The sequence below is a fragment of the Glycine soja genome, chromosome 18 (assembly GCF_004193775.1).
Source record: "Glycine soja cultivar W05 chromosome 18, ASM419377v2, whole genome shotgun sequence".
NCBI lineage: Eukaryota > Viridiplantae > Streptophyta > Magnoliopsida > Fabales > Fabaceae > Glycine > Glycine soja.
The window spans coordinates 16,773,758-16,789,082 of NC_041019.1; the positions used below are offsets into that span (position 1 = coordinate 16,773,758).

The following is a 15,325-nucleotide window of genomic DNA, read 5'->3' on the forward strand; positions in this document are numbered from 1 at the left end:
ATGGAAGTTCCATCATAAAATATCATTCTTTTTATTTTGGTGAATCATAACATATCATTCTATTTCACCCATCATTAGATATATCTAGAAGCTTTGGTAATACGTTAAACAAATTTAAATCCATAGTATGTGCGCGCGCGTGCATATGCAGTTGTGTGTTTGTGCAATTTTTCTTTTATGTTTGGGCTATGATTTTCAATCTCAACAAATACAATGTTAGGGAATCAGACAATTTTGCTATAGATTTTGTTGACATAGTTTTACATACTTACTCGGATGGATGAATACAAAATGTTTATGGAGTTTAGTATTACTCATTAAGTTATGACAGAAAATTTTCAAATAATCTAATGCAGATGTTCCAGAAAGGCTCGCCAGTGGCCAGAGACGTGTCAAAAGCTATATTACATCTCTCAGAAAAAGCAGAGCTGAAGAGATTGGAAGAGAAGTGGTTGATTACCTCACCGGCATCATGCTCCAACGTGACCTCCGATGATACGGACAGTTTGAAGCTGAGAAGTTTATGGATTCTATATGTCATCTCAGGTGCCACTTCCACCATTTGTGTGCTACTATCAGCCATCCAGTCTCTAGTAAAATCCTGTCACCAATGTCAAGCAGTGGCACCAGAAGGCAATGACACACCAAGTGATCATAAAGTGTGGGAAAAGGTGATTACACATGCAAAACATATTTTTAACAAAAAGATCAATAATTCAAGTGAGGCACAGGAACAGGTTGTGACTGATTGTTCTTCGAGATGGGATCGCGTGAACATGACTGTTTCCCCTGAGCATCAGCAGGAAATGGCTTCTCCGCTACCCGGAATTTTAATGCTACCCTCTCCACCCCCAGAGGTTCAGACGACAACTCATGATTTAGGAATCACCAACACTTCAAAGTAGTTGCAGTAGTAGACAATGCTTTTGGTGTACCTTAGGATCTCATGTAGATTACCAGACACTGTCAATCAATCTTTTGTGAAGTTTATAGCCTTTTTCATGAATAACATCATCTGTAGTGGCCTCTTTAACTCTTCCAATGTGCTTAAACAGAACCGTTAAAGGCAACTATTCTATCTGAAGCTACAAAATATGTGGCCCTAGTTACAAATGTCTGCAAATATATAGAACATACATACGATCAGATAGTGAATTATGTGTTTGTATTGTACAAACATAGTGAATAAGATTATGCATGACTACAACTCTACAACATAATAATTCTCATTTTGATTTAGAAATTTTGTGTACAACTCTACAACACATTTTTTTTTGTCTGAGAAATACTCTGTATATATGAACTCATTTGTTCAAATAATATTCTCAAGTTACTTAATTTTAAGAACCAACATCAGCAATTGTATTGAAATTGTTCTTGTTCACTTCCAACTTACATATATCTGTTAATGAACACAACTTTCATCAGCTCACGCACAAGCACAACCAATTGACATCTCTTTTCTCATTCAATTTTCCCTGCATTTCAAGCAAAAGAACAAACAATACAGCAGCCACAGTGGTGCAGTATCCATTCTAATCCCATTGCAATTCAATGAAAATGGTAAAATAAATTAAATAACGAGTTAACACTTAAATGCGAGCCTTGTCCAGAAATAACAATTTCAGTGATGGAATTGTTGATTACATGATCAGAAGTAATGGAATTATTAACCAAAAACTGCAGTCACACCTTTTTTAATTTATCTTCCTTGTCAAGTGTCTCTCTGCGCTTGTCGTTATCACCTCCCTACAAAGAAAAAATCCAAGTGAGGCTCACATCAAGTATTAGTACAACAAATTTAATACGTAAAACTAAACTAGACTCAATAAAGCTGTCATCATTGGAGAAATGCAAGAAGTATATGATTGCTTTATCATGACTTTTTTGGTTTGCTGTTTTTATGAACTTGAAATATGGTAATATATATCTGTTAATTTGAGTAGATATTTCAGTAATGTAGGTGGTGTTTGCAAAAGGAAGTATAGGCAAATTGTTCATAAAAAGTGGAAGCATATTACCATGCCACGTCCAAAACTGATAAATCTTAAACGAATATAACATAACATAGTCCATTTCTAAAACTAGAGTAGTCCATTTCCAAATGTAGCTATGCTCATTATTACGAATATAACATAACATAGTTATAAATCATCAACAAAACAGGCCATGAACTGTGACTGGTGCTTAAGTTACCAAAAGGGTTCATTCCATCGAAGGCAAGACCAAGCCTTAGATTTCTGGTCTCATTCCCAAAATCAGGATACAAAGCATCGAATGCCTTCCATTGCGGACTATCAGCCGGATGTTGGAGCAATCCATCAATTTTTCTGCCTTCAACATGCCACATCAACTGTTTTGCATCATATCTATTAGCAAACAATTGCCTAAACCTTGGTATTATTGGAAGATACCAACAAACCTTTGCTGGATGACTGTTCTCTGCGGTTGCAACATCACTCTCTTCATGGTTTTTGACCTTGTAGCGGGATACACCACATGTTGGGCATGTGCGCATTTTTGCATACTCATTTCTATACAATATGCAATCATTTGGGCATGCATGGATTTTCTGGTACTCCATTCCCACTGGACATAAGATCTTCTTCGCCTCGTATTGACTCTTTGGCAACGTGTTATCTTCAGGAAGCAACTTTTTCAATAACACTAGCAATTCAGTAAAGCTCTTGTCACTCCAGCCAAATCGTGCCTTCAAGTTGACTAAAGCTAAGACCGCAGACAATCTTGTGAATGTTGTGCACCCAGAATACAAAGGAGTCTTTGAATCATTCTCTATTTTGTCATACAAAGGAGCATGTGCTTGTCGAAAACCATCCTGCCCTAGGTCGCGAATCATTTCTTCTATACGACAACCCGTATCTACATCGATTGCCTCAGTGTGAGACAATGTTGGATTGTCTGGCAATTCCCCATGCCATATCCAGTTTGTGTAATTTGGAATCTTCTCGTGACATATTAGATGTGATCTTATTTCACTTAGCGTCTGGTGTCTACCATTTGCACATTTTACACATGGACAAAAATATTTGCCGTGCAAGGAGGGGGCATGCATTTCGGTAAATTGGAGAAACTGTTCCACCCCAGTCCCATAATCAGCAGTGATGCGTGATGCTCTCATCCAACTTCGATCCATGTTGTCCGTTTGCTGCACAACCTTATGAAGTTATGTAACATGCATGCGACATCTCACTTTTCTAAGTAAAGGTGTGGCCCTATCCCATTCAGGAAGTAATTTTTTTTATAGTAGATTGAATACTACAAGTTAATTGTCTTTTCTAAATTTGACAAAATTTCGGCAGCATTTCGCCTAAGTCCCCAAGTACACAAGATGAAAGCGGTGATGTATTGTTATCCACCACATTCAAGTATGCACTCGGAGAACAAAGGGAAATGAAGTATACCGAAATGTTGACAAATTTAAGAAAAGAAAATTAACCTATACGTAATAATCTACTATAAATAAAGATTCTTCCCAAACTGTCCAAACGGACAATTCAAGATTCAATACACCGATTAATACAAACTATCCGTATTAATCGATGTATAGAATCTCAAACGGGAAACTAAGGTTCGCTCACAATGCTCATAATTTAGTTATATAATACATCATGTCATATACAAAGAAGCATTCAATTATCATTGTTGTGAGTCAAAGAAATACAAACCTAAAAAATATGGTAAATAACAGCTACGACTGTGACGACAGTAATGGCAAGGCAATGACAGCAGTGTAGATTCAACTCCTCAGTACGTGGGAAAATTCATTGGTTCTAGGTTATTTTTCAGAAGCAACTACCTACAAACAAAAAACACATAATATCCAATATATCAGAGCTTATTTCTACATCTCAAGCACAAGGTATGAAGAATCGTGTAATTAAGGATGTAAATAGCAACTATAACTGACTGACATAAAAGTTACAAATAAATTTGTATACTAAACTCCAACAAAATGTAATTAATAAAAAAGAAGGTTGGTTAAACTTTCTTCTACCAATACCATTTTGAATATGTACAAGAGTCTGAAACTAATAACTGTTGGAACAAAAATCAATTGTTCAGAATTTTCGTAATACAAATCCTACATAATTGACCGGCCTTTTACAAATATTAATGCTAACCTCGTTAGGAAGTACTCAACAAAATAAAAAAGGGTGCATAAACATAAAGAATGCTTTATTGTAAATGATACATCATGCATGAAACTGTCTGCGGTTTTCATTTAACTATTATGAAAATTTTGAGTTATTAAGTAGGCTATATATTAGGTCAAAGCTAAGGATCATTGTTTAAGTATGAGCAATATCAGTCATAAAATACCGGTATTTCTAGGGAGTATCAAGCTAACTGCATGCAGTTTCTGACATTCAAAGGCATAGTTGGATCATTTAGATCCAGCCAGATACATACTTAGCTTTCCAATGAGCACATTCTTTATTCTCTAGTAGTTCAAGAAGTCCTTCCAGTATCTGCATATTTAATTTAAAGTAAATAATTAAGATATTGAATCAAACGATAAAAGGAAATAATTAAGAAAAAAAAAGTGTAGTGAGTTTCAATAAAGGAAACAGTCCAAACTTCATATGTTGAAAATAAAGGATTTCTAATATATACTGCCATAGTTTTCTGTCTAGGCTTTTAACTGTTTAGTGCAAGTTTAGGCTCAACAGTGCATATTGGAATGCAAGAAGAGCTTATACCTGTCAATTAACCTCATATATTCTCAATTAAAAACAGTTATAGAAGAATAAAACATTTAAAATTAGTACCTCCAATCTTTCACAGCTGCAGCAGTGAGCTGTATATTATCATATTCATGACATGGACGATAATTTTACCAAAAAAGGGGTGGCACCACCTATATCTGATCAAACCAGTAGAATTTATAGGAACCTGAAATTAAAATAAATACTTATTAGTGTTAATATCACCATCCTGAAATTAAAACTAGTGGTGTTGGTAACTTAGATACCAAGTCAACCAGAGGGTAAGGTAGCCACCTACTCAACCCAAAAGGATATTGATATAGGAACCTGAAATTAAAATAAATACTCATTAGTGTTAATACAAGATGAATCTCTTGTTCCTGCTGCGGTAATATGACCTGTCTCTTATTCTTGTAGCTTAATTGGTATCAAAATGGCTCCAAGTTAAGTGGGATTGTCTCTAGAGTGATTAGTAAGGGTGTGTTTATGAGTTTATCCTTGTAATTTATTTAGTATGTTAACATTACAATTCACTTTAAATTAAATGAAGGTTGGACACACCATTGCTTGCTTTGATGACAAACATACTTTAGAGGAGCCTTATCCAGTTGGTATGATTTGCACATATTTATCGTTAATATGTATCTTCTTTATGTAGAGGCATGTTGAATGTTACATATATTGTTCTATTATTGTGAATCATGTTCATAGACACCATTGATCTCTAAATCCTTAATGATTTTGCCTATATTTTTTGTTGGTCTCTATCTACCTCAGTACTTCCAGTCATAGAGCTACCTTACATTTTATCTACTCTCTTAGCTTGGACTTTAACTGGTCTTCTCTACATATGCCCAGACAAATCTCCTAAGGTAGAAAAAACAGAAATTTATATGCTGAAAATGTATTAAAGTAACCTATTTCTGATTATATAGTCAAGGCTATTGTATAGGTCCTATAGAATATTGTTTTCTTTCAACTATTTCAGCAAGAAAAGAATTGCTGTTGAATGCAATGATCTCTCACAATCTCCCATGTTTAGTTTTTAGTTCCCTGGTTAAAATTAATTTTTGGGATGTATCAAACATACTGCTCTAACATTTACAGCACAGAATTGATGCACACTAGCCACTAATTTATGTAATTGGACTTAAGAATACAATTCATGCGCACTAGCCACTAATAACACTTGGTCCATGAGCCATCGAGAAGGTGAAAGTCAAATATTATCACATCTTTATACGAAAAGTAACTTAGGAATGGATAGGTAGACTTGTCAAACAATCTCTCTTTTTTTCTCCTTTTTTTTATTTACTTTTCTTTTCTTGTTGTTGAGTTTAATCATTTGATTCGGTTGTAGATTCTCCCCTTTAGAATTGGGTTTAGAACTTAGAAGAAGACAGAAATAAAAATATAAATATAAATTGTACTGTGTTTCTGATCAGTTCAAGAAAAAAGACAAAACTTAAAGTAAATAATTAAGATATTTAATCAAACGATAAAAGGAAATAATTAAGAAAAAAAAGTGTAGTGAGTTTCAATAAAGGAAACAGTCCAAACTTCATATGTTGAAAATAAAGGATTTCAAATATATACTACCATAGTTTTTTGTCTAGGCTTTTAACTGTTTAGTGCAAGTTTGGGCTCAACAGTGCATATTGGAATGCAAGAAGAGTTCATACCTGTCAATTAACCTCATATATTCTCAATTAAAAACAGTTATAAAAGAATAAAACATCCAAATAATTAGTACCTCCAATCTTTCACAGCTGCAGCAGTGAGCTATATATTATCATATTCATGAGATGGATGATAATTTTACCAAAAAAGGGGTGGCACCAGTTATATCTGATCAAACCAGCAACATTTATAGGAACCTGAAATTAAAATAAATACTCATTAGTGTTAATATCACCATCTTGAAATTAAAACTAGTGGTGCTGGTAACTTAGATACCAAGTCAACCAGAGGTTAAGGTAGCCACCTACTCAAGCCAAAAGGATATTGATAATTGACCATTCCCAATTCCACATATTATATTTGTTTTAAAAATTTCCCAATTCCATTAACAATCTATCCCTTCCCTGTTTGGCATGGCAAGGTTGACTAACTTACTGTATGTCTCTTGTAGTGATTCTAGCATATATCGTATGGTAAGAAACAAAGATGTCGTGGGAGGGATATAATATTTAAAAACAAAAGATATATACAAGCTAGAAAGAATCAACCTATTTATACTACTATAACTACACTAATGTTTATCTATTTAATAACTTTTTATTAGATAATCTTATTTTAAAACTTACCATCAAATTCAAAGTTCTTATCATATATACAAATCTTATATGGATCCAATTTTTTTAATACTCTATTAATAAATATCAAAATTAACATATATATTATATACTTATAAAGTATGAAAATAAACACTTTTTGATTATATTCTACTAAGGACATAGATTAACTGACATGTGATTGATTGATCCAACTTATCTAGTGGTTTTAACTCTAGAGTTCAAGTCTTGGGTATGGGTATGCAACTGTCACAATCCAAATCTTTTGCTGGAACTTTGCGGCTCAGAGTAATCTTATTGCTTGAGTAGAATTGCCTTTAGTAGAGAACATCTATGATATCTACCATAAAATATTCTTAAGGTTGAAAATTGACACACAATAATGTAGCAATACTTCAGTTATGCAACATTAAGTATCTTTTCGTGATGTCTAGTATTACTTGTAAATTGATTCTGATTTATTCAAAATTCCCAAATGATCCTGTTTTTGTCAAGGAAAGCCAAAATGCTCCGGGTAGGAATGAAAACTTACACGAAACCAGCATAATCAAATTTGTTTCTTAGTTGAATAATTTCATATTGCAAAGAGGAAAAATCTGCTGGAACAATAGACAATTCTGTGGAAAGAGGTACTTTGCCAATTGTCTGCTGCCGGTTTGAAAATTATTAGTTAGTAATGGGTACTTGGCAAAAGTTGCCAAGACTAAAAGCATGTTTTGTGAAAACAATATTTTGAGATTTTATATTTTTGATGTACATTGGATTATGACATTCAAATAAAAAATAAAAAGACAGAGGAGCATATAGTTTCATCATCAAACTAGGTACCACCTCTTAAGTTTCAAGATGCTGCTACCATTTTAAGTAGAAAAAAAGTGGAAAAAACATATCTTCAAGGTGCTCCCCAACATGTGGTCTGACTCGGATATTATGTGTTTCTAGTACAGAAAATATAAAGATGAGATTTGAGGGTGAAATAGCCTTCGTTCCTCCTTTTGCTTCCATTTTAATATTAATCAGCACTTTTTTGTCTTGCTAGTAGCTACATAAAGCTTTTAAGGCTGGCATTCTGCCAGATAAGATGTTTCAGCTTATATGCTTCAAAACTTTAGGTCATAGCCCTAATTTATAGGTCCCGAGACTGTTTGAAGAGGACGGACAATCCCCTTTTGAGATTAAAAACAGATATCCACTTTATTATGATGAAACAGTTGGTTCAAAAGAGAAATTTGCCAAGTGTCAAGGTTCTTGAGCCTGCAATGGCACATGCCCAAGTTTAGACTTGGATGCCATCTTAATTAATGTCACATATTTTGATCTTCAACAAAACCATGTTTCTCCATGCCTTACATAGATGCTTGCACCTATACTATGTTGTACACAAAGGGAGAAAAAGAAAGACTAAAGCATTAGCTACTTACTTTTGTTTCTTTATTATACCAATGAAAACAACACTTGGAAAAAAGATCTATATACTCCTAAGAATCATGTGAATTTAAGAATTAATTGTTTCTTTATTATATCAGTTACTCATGCTAGTTAATTGTTCTCTCCTGTCCACTAATGTTATAGGCCACTGTTGCAAGCCAACTAAGCATTAACAAAAACTAACAGCTCTGTATGAGGTCCCCCTCCAATCCCTTTTCCACTATAGGTATCAACCAAAATAAAAACTCAATCCTTGTCTCTCCTCTGTCTCTCCTCTGTCTCTCTCTATATACCCTCATATTCATATTAATTTTAAGCAAATCCCACAAACCATCATCATCATTATTTACCATTCCCGCCCCATGAAGTGTTCTCTTTGTCCCTCAAGATTATGACTCACCTATATAGCTGTGTTACGAGTACAGAGGACGCAGAAATTGGAGAAGAAGGTCTTGAGGAAGAAAAAGACCAGAGTACGAAGGAAGAAGAGAAAAATGGGGGTTCAAGGAGAAGGAAAGCCCAAGAGGAAGATTCTCAAGCCCAACTACTTAAAAGACTACGTTTAAAGAAGGAACAACAACATACTTTATCATACTTAGCCTTATACTTAATCCTTATACTTAATTAGGAAATTAAGAACTCAAGCAAGAGATAATCATAACCAATTCTGTTATATACATATTCTAGAATGATTCCATAGCTAGACAGCTCAACACAAATTCTGTTATCAACCATCTATATAATATCATGTAAATAACAAGTATAAGGCAATGAGAATATTCACCTTTATCTCCCCTTCTTTGTTATCTTCTTCTTCTTGTTCTGTGGAGGGTCTGAACCTCGAAATCCAGAAGCTATCAAGCTGTATCATACCTCAAAGTGTACATGCAACTCCAATTAAAAAAACTATTTTCACTTTCAAACACAATCCTTCCCATAGCACCCAATAAATTAAGGACAAGCTGGGTTAATTGTAATGTTGTTATATTTTCATGTTGCTTATGCAGAACTCAGTCCAACAGACCCTAGAGTTCGACCTCAACTGTAAATACAAAGCCCGGACAAACCCTAGAACTGGTAAATGACGAAAACTAACAAGTAATTAACTTACCTCACAAAAGTTGGACAAAACCTAGCCCGGACAAGTTACCGGCACCGACGAAATGCAGAAGCAGACCAGGGAGGGCACCACAGAGGTTTGCTACGAAGGAGGTTGCTAGCTAGGGCGTGCTCACAACAGATAGGAAGGGCAAAGAGATAAAAGGTAATGGCGTAGTTTCTAAAATTTTATTTTAATTTGTAAAACTGCAACAAGGACGGTGATTTCTTAAAAAACGTTGTTGTATTCTGTCAAATACAAAGACGTTTTTCACTACTCAAACGTAGTCATTTGAATTGCTCAAATACGACATCGGGCAGCACCAAAAACGTTGTCGTTAATGTCAGGGTATTTACAAAAATGCCACCGGTACATATTCAACAACGTTGGCATAGCACCGATGTTATTCTGATGTCGTGGAAATGCTTTTTTATAGTAGTGCTTGCATGAAAAACTGAATCTCATTTCCCCAGGATATTGACCCTAAGCTTGAAGAAGACCTCCACAAACAGGAAGGAAAACACTTGTACTTAGCTTTTTATTGTCTACTATATAAAAAAAACATGTATATGGTTATTTTTTAAAAAAGAAAAATAGTCAAACTAAAAATATGAATGGTTGAAATTAAAGAGCTGTTGTTAACTTCAGTGAGGCGGTTACTGTAATGGTTGAGAATTTAGGGCCATGCATTCTCACAAGTCTCACCCTACCCCAAGCTTGTTCCATAGCATTTCAAAATAAAAATAGCTAGAGAGAGTGAGGGAAGTTTCACTTTCAGGTACCCTTTGATTTTCAAGGCCGTGGTTAGTTACAATTTATGATATCATTTAACCAAAATTATTCAATTTTCTTAGGCTAGTTTGAGAACAGACACAAGACTTGATAGAAACTATAAAGAATATGGGAGATTTGGTCAAAAGACTGAAATTTAATCCAAAAAATGATAACCATGAATAGAGTTGGTAGTCATGTATTGTTCATATGAAACAATAAAATAATAAAATAAAAAATTTAAAAAGCTTAGAATATCCCCCTGGAAGGTACAAAGCATGCAATAGATTCCGTTAAACTCAAATCTGTAAAAAAAGGAAACTAGAAGAAGCCTTACCCTTGCTTCCAATAGAACTCCAAGACGTTGATAGACCTTTTCAAATTCAGCGTTACTAATATCACAAATTTGCCGCCATGCATTGTGAATCCTTTAAAAAGAAAGAAAGAAAAGACCGAGGTCCACTTATTCACTAATTGATTTCACTAAAAGAAAAGACCAGGCTCATTAGCTATTCTGTTTCTCAATTCTAGAGAAACACGAGAAGCTAAACAAAAGAAAGTCAAATGCCTTAAGTGTTTTTGGAATCTAAGACTAACATATTTAAAATTGACTTCTTTTTTCCCTATAAAAGTCATATATAGATTTATATCACAATAAAAAAAAAGGACCAGCCTTTCACTTTCAACTCTTCAACCTCTCTATCAATATATATATAAAAAAAAAGGACCAGACATATATAGAGTTATATCACAATAAAAATAATCCAGGTTCCACGTATGCAAATAAGTTTTTCTAGCTTGTTGTCTGCAAAATACGAACACACATAAATGATGGATACCAAGTTAACTTCAGTCCATGGCAATGAATGAGTTACCGAAGTGTACTTTGCAATCAAATCACTAACTCGGGCTGTGCCAAATAAATCTTGATATGCTTTTCACTTCATAAAGTGCCAAATAAAAAACTATTTTCATTGAAATGTCAAAAATCACATCAACTGTCTCTCTGGATCCGTAATCAAACATGTCCTAAGCTACTGACATAAAACTTGAGAAATTATTATTATATGGTTACTATATATGTATCTCTAATTTCGGTCAATTTCATATGACACAACTGAGTATTTTATTAGTTTCATATAAAAATTGATACGGATCTATAAACACCTAGTCCTCCTAGATTATACAATAATTTATCTACAAATTTACCATAAAACATACTCCTATCTATTGTCTTTTGTGATACTAGAGAAAAAAAAGAAGATTGACGTTATATATGGTAACTACAGCACCCAGACCAGAGAAAAAGAAAAGGTTAATCAATCCGATAGAGAAAACTATAGAGAATTGCTTTTATATAATTTTCTGAGAAAAGTAAGAGAGAAAAAGATAATAAATTATACAAATTGAATCTCAATAAACAAGGATTCCTCTTAAAATTAATTTGTCCAAGTCAACTCAAATGCCTAATTTGTCCAAAACTGAGAAAAAAAGAAGTCACAAGTCTTCAATATATTAAGATTCTAGGTAACATAAATATTAAATAAAAAACTTGGTGAAGCAATAGAGAGGCTTAAGTGGGCCCTTTAAGGAACATATAGATTGTGTTACTCTAACTAATTTAAATTTTCATGTTCTTGTTGAGAACGGTAACCGGGTAGCTAGTGAATTATGAATACTCCATGAGGGACAGCGGCAATATCATGAGTTGATTGTAATACTTTGACATGCTTCCTATATATATGATGCAGAAGTTTAATTTAACTCAAACGAAAAAAAACGGGGAGTAAGGAATTCACGAATCCTTCTCAACCCAATATGTATATGACATGATGACTTTCTGTATTGACAATGAAGGAAAGGAAATTTATTAAAATAATAATAACAATTATAAGCTCAACACATTTCAAGAAATAGCTAAAAATGTGCAATGAAATCAATAGTATTCTAAAGGAAAAAGTGTCTTCAATTCAATCAAACTTTGGATCCTTTGTAAAATATCATTATGAACTTTGAGTTATCTCAATTAATCTATAAACTTCAACCATTTTCTTAATGAACCTTTCATGCAGACTCTTGTGTTTTATCAGACATATGAATCTATAAACTACCATCAAGATTTCTAATTAGGAAGATTTGAATATTCATTAAAATCAGAATCTAACGTTAAATTAATCAATGGTCTAGATTAACACATTTGGATGGATCAGATTTTGTCACAGATTTACTGCTACTGACCAAACAAAAGCTGATAAGGAGGATCTATTTAATAGTTAAAGGTTAAGAAACAATTGAGACAACTCTAAGTTTGTGATGGATTATTAAAATGACCCAAAGTCCAATGGAGCTGAATACAGTTTTCCCTATTCTAAAATGCTTTAAGCATTAAAAATTGATTATGGGAATGGCTAGGTTGTTTCATTCACAAGGCTAGGCACCTAGAAGTATGACTATGCAATATGCATCATTAATATCTTCAACTAAACTGAATCATTCAGAACATACCTCATGACTCACGAGGATATGTCAATGTAGACACAATACATTTGGACATTGGTGAGGCAATTGCAACATCATATGCACTAAGCTTATCCTATATGCAACAACAAGCTTATCCTATATGCAACAACAAAGGAAGCAAACTTGTGCAGAATATACACATACATGCACCAAAGATAGGCAGGATAAGGAAAGTAATGCAGTTCTATCGTAAATACAATACAGAGAGTATACTTTTAACAATGTCCATAATCCCTGCTGTTAAAGTGACAACATGATCTGCCCAAGGCAAAAACATGTAAACTAGCTGTTTTATGAGTTCATTCTTTTTTGGTCATCAAAATTGTTATTCAAAATTTGAATGGGTACTTACAAAATCAAATTCATCCAACTCATATAAGAAAACACCTACAATAAACCATATGAGTAAGGCAATCACAATCTAACACCATATAATTTTCTGTAAAAAGAGAGCATCAGCTAGAAAGGGAAAAATAAAATGAAGTAAAATTGAGTAATATGTAAAAACATTTACCTAAATAGTTCAAGAATGAACCAGTGATATAAATTTTGTCGGAACAACTCTGATTAGTGGAGACTTTTGAAGTAGGTACTCAATTTCCCTATTTACTTCATCAGATGTCATTGTGGATGATGAATCCATTATAAATTACAATGATTCCAATCTAACAAAGCACGGAGGTTGAGTTCTCAATATAGGAAGATTTCATAGATCCTACACAATTAGAAGACATATTTTAATGGATTTAGTGAAATGCAAGACAAAATCGAGCATTAAGCATAGCCAAAAAAACTTGGGATAAGAATGTAGATATCACATGAGCATTATGAAAATAGAAAGATGAGAAAACAAACTAAAGTAACTTACTTTTAGCATAAGCATAGGTTTTCAATATCTTTACATTAGTCAAGAGTTGCAGCCAGCCTATGAAGATTAAATAAGATACATCAGTAGTGGTGAGAATAATTCCTTCTTCAAGACATGAATGATTGCATGTGGAGGAGAGTGGTTGATAACTTAGACCCAAATGACCTGTGATTGTGAGAGAACTAATTTGGGGTAGAAAGCACAATTTTGTGTTGAAAGGTGTTTAGGTTGTCCAAGTCTTCCAGGTTCAAACGGGAAAGGTTAGAATAAGATATGAAGAGTACTTTTTCATCCTTGTGCAAAATAGCATTTTCTAAAAACCATGTATTCAACAAGTTGCAAGTTGAAAAGAGCTTAGTACAACCTGTGAATGTATGAATACATGATTTTGATGATGCCAAAGAATAATCAAACAAGGTTGCATTCAAGATTACTTCAACAAACATTCAAAGGTTAGTTTTAAGGCCATTTGATATCCTTGTAGGGTTTTTTTTATTATATATTTTGATTATTTATACTGAATATGTATTTTTGTGAGTGCAAAATAGTTAGTTTTAAGGCCTTTTGATATCATTTGATTCTTATACATTCAAACAAGTGGTAACATTTTCTTTTGGGCCAAGAAATGGTACTTTGAACGGTATGACATGCTCTACTCTTTTAATTCAATACAAATTGCTTAATGCTATTCTCCTCTCTGCTCATGATTTGTTTTTGATGTTAACAAAGGGAGAGAGATAGATAAAAGATAAGATAGTAAGGGGACTTATCTATTTTTTTATGAGACAGATTATATATATATATATATATATATATATATATATATATATATATATCAGAGATCAGCGGGAAAAAAGGACCAAACGGACAAATAAGAAGTAAGAATGCAGTATGATAAATAGAAATCGAAATATAAACTTTAAAAACAGGTATCAAGGGCACACCGGAGACCGGCTTACAATTCCCAGGTTTTCATAAACAAAGAAACCGAAGCGGCGGTAGAGCCGCATAGGATCGGTAAAGAGAGAGAAGAGATATGGAAAATAGAAATTTATTGAAACTTGAAAGAAGCGCTTACAAAAGCTTTTCTTTCAGAGCACCTCTTCTGCGAAACCTGAAAAATAGCCAAATGAAAGGGTGCCTCACAACATGGTTGAGGACTCCTTATATAGCCAAAATTCTAAGACCGGTAGTTGCCGATAATTTTGACTGGAACTATTTGACTGTTTGTTACAAGGCAAGTAGTTTTGTCCGGGACTTTATTTGCTACAGGACAGGTAGTATTGTCCAAAATTACAAATTAATTGTGGAAGCAAAGCTTCATGATCAATCAACAATGATTCAAAGGTGTTTTGATGATAACAATGATGACAACAAAAGATGATGATAAAGGTGATGAACAAAAAGCTCAAAAGATCAAAGAACAACTCAAGTGAATCAAAGAACATCTCAAGTAAATCAAGAACAAGTCAAGAGTTCAAGAATCAAGGAGAATTCAAGACTCAAGAAGAAAGCCTAGAATCAAGAATCAAGACTCAAGATCTCAAGATTCAAGACTCAAGATTCAAGAATAAAGAAAGGACTCAATCAAGATAAGTATTAAAAAGTTTTTCAAAAC

General features: G+C 33.5%; 1 protein-coding gene and 1 long non-coding RNA gene across 2 annotated transcripts; both read right to left on the reverse strand.

The window, feature by feature from the left end:
- Window positions 1-201: 201 nt before the first annotated feature.
- On the reverse strand, window positions 202-3,422 carry LOC114394499. The gene is made up of 3 exons (XM_028356093.1): window positions 1,693-3,422; window positions 1,397-1,478; window positions 202-1,116 (listed from the first exon to the last, which is right to left on the reverse strand). The coding sequence occupies exon 1, from the start codon at window positions 3,152-3,154 to the stop codon at window positions 2,123-2,125; it is 1,032 nt and encodes a 343-aa protein (XP_028211894.1). The 5' UTR covers window positions 3,155-3,422; the 3' UTR covers window positions 202-1,116; window positions 1,397-1,478; window positions 1,693-2,122.
- Window positions 3,423-3,583: 161 nt separating this feature from the next.
- On the reverse strand, window positions 3,584-9,929 carry LOC114394827. Its single transcript, XR_003662853.1, has 7 exons — window positions 9,561-9,929; window positions 9,234-9,311; window positions 6,481-6,604; window positions 4,994-5,054; window positions 4,791-4,914; window positions 4,432-4,490; window positions 3,584-3,817 (listed from the first exon to the last, which is right to left on the reverse strand). It is a non-coding gene; the product is annotated as an uncharacterized LOC114394827 (long non-coding RNA).
- Window positions 9,930-15,325: the final 5,396 nt, after the last annotated feature.

What these genes read in the sequence shown, in the direction of transcription:
- LOC114394499 (XM_028356093.1), bottom strand. Translation starts at nt 3,154, where the DNA reads ATGGATCGAAGTTGGATGAGAGCATCACGCATCACTGCTGATTATGGG.